The sequence below is a fragment of the Egretta garzetta genome, unplaced genomic scaffold (genome assembly GCF_000687185.1).
Source record: "Egretta garzetta isolate BGI_Z169 unplaced genomic scaffold, ASM68718v1 scaffold81, whole genome shotgun sequence".
Classification (NCBI taxonomy): Eukaryota; Metazoa; Chordata; class Aves; order Pelecaniformes; family Ardeidae; genus Egretta; species Egretta garzetta.
Window position 1 is genome coordinate 5,372,798 of NW_009258671.1, and position 6,216 is coordinate 5,379,013.

Below are 6,216 nucleotides of genomic sequence, written 5' to 3' on the forward strand. Positions count from 1 at the left end.
GAAAACCCCATCGTGTCGCTGAACAAGTGGGGACAGTACGCGAGCGACGTGCAGCTGATCCTGCGCCGCACCGGGCCCTCCCTGAGCGAGAGGCCGACGTCGGATAGCGTGGCTCGAATCCCGGAGAGGACTCTGTATCGGCAAAGCTTACCTCCCCTGGCCAAGCTGCGGCCTCCCAACGACAAATCCATGAAGAGGAGGGAGCCAAAAAGGAAATCCCTCACCTTCACCGGCGGGGCTAAAGGGTTAATGGACATCTTTGGGAAAAGCAAAGAATCCGAGTTCAAGCAAAAGGTGCTCAACAACTGCAAAACGACGGCGGATGAGTTGAAGAAATTAATCCACCTCCAGACGGAGAAACTTCAGGGCATTGAGAAACAGCTGGAGTCCAACGAAGCCGAGATCCGCTACTGGGAACAAAAGTATAACTCCAGCCTGGAAGAAGAAATCCTCAAGCTAGAGCAGAAGATCAAAAGGAACGAAGTGGAGATTGAAGAGGAAGAGTTCTGGGAAAACGAGCTGCAGATCGAACAGGAGAATGAAAAACAGCTGAAGGAGCAGCTGCAGGAGATGAGGCAGAGGATCCTGGAGTGCGAGAGCAAGCTGAAGGACTACGTGTCTCAGATCCACAACATGGAAAGCGGCCTGGAAGCAGAGAAGTTGCAGCGGGAGGTTCAGGAGTCCCAAGTGAACGAAGAAGAGGTCAAGGAAAAGATCGAGAAGGTGAAGGGTGAAATTGATATCCAGGGCCAGCAGAGTCTGAGGTTGGAGAATGGCATTAAAGCTGTAGAAAGGTCTTTGGGCCAAGCTACCAAACGGTTACAGGTAAGAATGTCCTTTTTATCCGTAGCGAAGAAAAGTCAAAGACCCAACTAACAAATTTCTCACACACAGATTTGGAGCCCCTGAAAGAAAACACAAGAAAGTTTCCACAGTGAATTTGGGTAAAAGGAAGAAAGCATTGCTTTCATTTTCAAACTGCATTTCAGGTTTCTTTGAAGAGCAGACAATTTTCATTTCATCTGCATGTCTTTTACTCATTCAAACCAGCTGAAAAGAAAAACAGTAGTTAGTTCTTTGTCTCAGGATAAACCAGCAGTGGATGTGTTCCTGGCCATTTGGGAGGCCTGGGTGGCCCGCAGGGCTAGGGCGGAGTGCCACGCCACCTTTCATTTATCTGCGTGCTGGCTCAGTTTCTTTCCCATCGGTTACAGCTTTGGTTTGCTACCATTCCCTGACTGCCCGGTCACCTCTGAGAAATCATTTGAAGCGTATCTTCACCACACGGTGGTCCATGATAGAGCTATGCCAGAGCTGATGTCAGCCAAACTAGCTGAGGGCAGCGTGGCTGCAGCCGTGGCAGTGCACCTAGCCACCTCGCCCTGCTGAGAGGGAGCGCTCGCTAGCTCTGGTGAGGTGCTCCCGTGCTAGGGGGTCTGGGCTCTTCTGCACCTCAGACAGGTGATATCTCCTGCATGAAAAATAGCGCATTTAGGGCTAGAGGGAGTTTGCTGGGTGCTAAAGGGGGGCCACAGTGCTCTTGGCCTAACGCCTCTAAAAGTATTAGTCTTCAAACCCCTGTTGATTTAGGGTTAGTTATCTCGAGGACTGAGGACTTAGATCTTGGCAGCTCAGTGCTTCATATTGTTAAATTTCAGGGAAATTTGCACCATCATAGCCTTTTCTGAGGCTAAACTTCTGATTCTTGCTACATTTGTCTGCCACCAAAATAGATGAATTAAAAAGAACAGGCCAAAAGCAGCACCTGGGTAGATGGATGTAGAGCTAAAATAACTGTTAGCTTGCAGGGCTTTTGCTTTAAAGAATAGCATCTCCCTTTTCCTGTCTGACTTGCTGGTGTTCAGGATTTTATTTTCTCTACACCTCAGGTGCTGGTGGCACATGTGTCAAAAGAGAATCCAGTCTCTGGTTCTTTGCCAAAGTTAATGATATCACTTGGAACTTGTTAGAGCATGAAAGAATAAATATAAATGGAAATCCAGCTGCTAGTTGGATGAGGTGAAGGAAAGTCTGTGGCTCCTGGGATTTTAATGTGCCACGTAAGATAGGACTGAGGCACCACGCATCAGTTTGAGCTGCGATTCTTGCTGTATTCCTGGGATTCGCAGTTACTGTGTTCCACAGTGCTGCAGTGGCAGTAAGGCGATTCTGCTGTGAATATGTAAAAGGATTTTGCATCCTTACTCCTAAGCACCTATAACTATGCCAGTATAAGCTGTTTTTACTAAATGAGGAGACGAAAAAATGTAATCTTCTCCTCCAAAGCAAAATGGATGAAAACTATAAGCAGGTTTGGCCATATTTATCTACCCTAAGCTTCCAGACACACTACACTTAAGGATTTGCACTAACTGAAAGCATCAAGTCCTCTTTATATTTTTTACCTATCCTCAGTAACATTCAGTGAGGCTGCGATTGAGTTCAAAGTCTTTCTCACTTTGTTTTTTTCATAGGCTAGGGTTTCACTTTCTCGGGAAAGTTTCCATTCAATTCAGATCTTCCAAACTTGTCCTAAACCTAAAGGTGCACTAATCTGGAAGTCCAGGAGAAAATAAACTCAGCTCTGTATTATACAGTTTTGGGCAGAGGAAATAGAGAAATATTTTCTTGCATGCTGAAAATTAAGTAGTAACATGCATAGAACTGCTGATTTGGAACCAGAAGAGTGAGCGTGGGTGTTTTTAGAGGCCGTTCAGTAAGGAAGGAAAGAAAATTTTGGTTCGCTAGATTTCAAGCGGTAAGAACAGGAAGGTGGCGTTTTTCAGTGGCATGTGAGAAATGACTAGTAATTTGTCCTACTCTTCTCTTTCATGCCTTTCCTCTAGCCGCCTCAATAACACTACTTTCCAACAGCACGAGGCTATGTTCAGTTAAGCATCAGATGCAGCACTCTGCTCTCTCTATTTCTAGAGAAAGATTTTAAGTGGGAAAAAAAAACAACCCGAAACCAAACCAAAAAACCAAAATCTCACCCTTCTTCAGGTAAAAGATCTGACTAAAATTTCACCATTAGATACTAAATTTAAGAGCTTAAGCCAGTAGGATTTGAGGTGATACTAAACATTTTTACCTTATTTCCTGTGAAAGTTGGGAAATGGCAAGAACAAGTTATTTATGATGTTAATTCTCCTAACCTGCATGTTTCGGTGATTCAGTTTTTTTAAAAAAAACGGAATTCCCTTCAGTGGTAACTTTGTTGCAGTCTCATAAAACACATAGCTGTAGAACTAATGTTGTAGTAAGTAAAGACAGTTGAGAATTTCCTGTGCCCCAGATGCCCAGTTGTAGAGTCTCATAGGCCTAAAGTAAATTGAAGAATTTTTCTGTAGAATCGTCTCAAAATTTGGAGGTGGCCTGGTTTCCATTTCTCAGTCCAGTTAGTCCAAAAGCTCATAGCCAATGAATGGAAACCCAAGTCTAGCATGGGAAGCTGAGACCAACCACGTGATACGCGTTGACTGAACAGGTCAAACACACCCATCAGTGACGAAGCAATTGGCATTGAAAAAGTCCTAATTTAGACATTGGATCCAGTTGTGTTAGTTTTCATACTAGCTGTTGAATTCAGCCTCAACTGTGACCTTACTGCAAGTTCAAAGCGAATAAGGGCTGTGCTGTTGGGGACTGTTCCTAGAACAGATCCACAAAACTCTCCTCCCCCAATCCTTGCATGAGTTCATGTATAATTCTGCTTACATGAGGTGAGTAGGGAAAAGAAGGTTGACCCAACCTCCATCTTTTGCCAAAATGAAGATGTTAGCAGTATGCACTGCAGGGAGGCGCCTGCAGACGTGCTGCCTGGCATCTGCCCATACCTAGGCAGCTGGCCCATCCCCTGTGTGTCCAAATAGGTGAAGCCCAAGTACCACGTGCAGCCGCCTGCTCGTGAAGTTAGACCTGGTGGGGAAATAACTGTAGTCTAGGGCCGTCATACTCTATCAGAGCTGTAGGTTTTGTATATCATGCTAGAATTACAGAGCATTGAGGAAGACCCTAAATGATCATTTTCTGCGCTTGTGAAGGGGCGGTGAACCAGCCAGGATTTGCCCTCTTTGTACAAAACACAGTACGCTTGCAGAGTGAGAGATTTCTGTCCATAAAAATTTATACTCTAAATAGAGAAGAGAAGGGAATTACTGTCCTTCTGGGAGCAGAAGAACTAAATGAGCTGTCCAAGTCACACTGGGCACTTCTGGCAGAGCTAAGATTTGGTGCCAGACTGATGCTCAGTTGATGTATTTTTTCGGACTGCCCACTATTACCTTTATTTGCTCACAGCTGTTGTGCCAAAATTTTTTGGGAGCGATATGAGAAACATCTGGTAGTCATCCAAGAATCAATATAAACAGACCAGTAGTAACCGCTGATAAGTAGCAGCGAGCATTGATTCACCTTCTAAATTATGAGAGTAAAATACCTTTCAACTTCTCCGTTTACATTTGAATTTAAAAATTGGATGGTTTCTCACCAAAAGGAGAAGAGTTAGTTGCCCAATTGCAAATAGAGTCTTGAAATGCTGCTTTATGCTCTCCGCTGCTCAGCAGACATTTTCTCTTTCCTGACAGGACAGGGAACAAGAACTGGAGCAACTGACAAAGGAGCTGCGACAGGTCAATCTCCAGCAGTTCATCCAGCAAACAGGAACCAAGGTCACGGTGCTGCCAGCAGACCCCGTTGAGGTGGAGGCCCCACATGTGGAGATTGAGAGAGGTGCAGCGCTCAGAATGCTTTTGGTGGGCGGGAGAAAGGGATGGCAATGTGTTAACCTGATGCATTAATGCTGGTACTCATATGTCAAGTGAATGCTCTATTAGCAAAGAAGTTAGCAAAATGTTAAGAAAGCACAGTGTCAAATATTTCTTTTCATTCCAAGGGCTTAGAAAGCTGTAAATAAAGCTCAGTATGTAGATACCCTCTCTCCCGCTGTGCCTGGGCATGCGTTTGTCCCATCAGTAACCCACTGGGCTGGTAGCTTTCAAGTGTGGCCACTACAGCAGCAGGCATGTAAGCTGGCACACCACACGACTGCGTGTCTGACACTGCTGTTCATCTGGGTTCTTCCTCTTCTGGGGGTATTTGTTGTCAAAGTAGAAAAAGGAACGTGTCTGGATCTCAAGAAATCCCAGAGAGCAGCCGCACAGGAGCAGGAGCTAATCCAGCTGGGCTGCCAGCCATCCCGAAGTCCTGCACAGATGGCTGTTAGGGCACGTGCAAATTGACTTTGCCCCTAGTGAGATCAGTGCATTCTGCACGCGCCCGCGTCTGAATTCAGAAATTCCTAGGCAGGCACGTGGGAGCCCTTTGAATGCGTGTCACGGGTGTGGCACAAGCAGAAACTCCTTTGCTGGGGTGTGCTTTACCTAGCACCCGGCTTGCAAGGGGCCTGTTTCTCAGCATTCCCCGTAGCTGGTTCTGTCCCTCCTCTCAGAAGACTTTCTAACCAAAAGGCATTGGGAGGCTAGGGAGGCAGGGAGAGAAGAAAAGACAACCGGGCCTTACATGTCAGCATTTGTGTGAAGCGTGGTTGTAAGTGGGCAGGAAGCTGAAGCATTGAGTTACATACCGGTACAAGCTCTGTCTGCACGTTACTGTACAAATGTACTGCATGTATCCATGTGCATGTTCCTTGTGGGAGGGTAATTATATTGAGTGGGTAAATCCTTCTGTTTTGAAACGAGGAGGAGGGGCGCACCTTAAATCCCATCGCTTCCTAGTCAGGCATTTGAAGTTTCTGTTGCACGTGGTAATAGTTTCCCTGTACTCGCTAAGCGCACACTGCACAGAGCAGGAAGAAGAGAGATGTCCTGCTGGCATCGCCCTTGATGATGACTTTCTAACTGCCCTTTTTCTTGTGCAGAGCCAACATTTCAGTCTGGGTCACTGAAGCGCCCTGGCTCATCGAGGCAACTCCCCAGTAACCTTCGGATTCTACAGAATCCCCTGTCATCTGGTTTTAACCCGGAGGGCATTTATGTATGACAGTACATACCTCTTCTGGAGAGGACCTAGCAAGGTACCCTGGACAAGATACACTTTTGTTTTATTCTGCCAATGATGACTGGAAGAAGATTTTTTTTTTTTATTTTATTTTTTTGTTTTTTTTTTTTTTTTTTTTTTTTTTTTGGTTAAGCCACCATATGTTTTTTCTTCTTCCTCCAACACACCACTTGGAGCCATACCCTGTGCACTGATGCT

General features: G+C 45.5%; 1 protein-coding gene across 1 annotated transcript in view; it reads left to right on the forward strand.

The window, feature by feature from the left end:
• RASSF8 (Ras association domain family member 8) overlaps nucleotides 1-6,000 on the forward strand; it is a 17,432-nt gene extending 11,432 nt beyond the window's left edge. The window contains 3 exon segments of the mRNA XM_009648753.2: nucleotides 1-825; nucleotides 4,587-4,731; nucleotides 5,879-6,000. The exon segment at nucleotides 1-825 is cut by the window's left edge and continues 29 nt beyond it. Coding sequence (XP_009647048.1) covers nucleotides 1-825; nucleotides 4,587-4,731; nucleotides 5,879-6,000 — 1,092 coding nt within the window.
• Nucleotides 6,001-6,216: the final 216 nt, after the last annotated feature.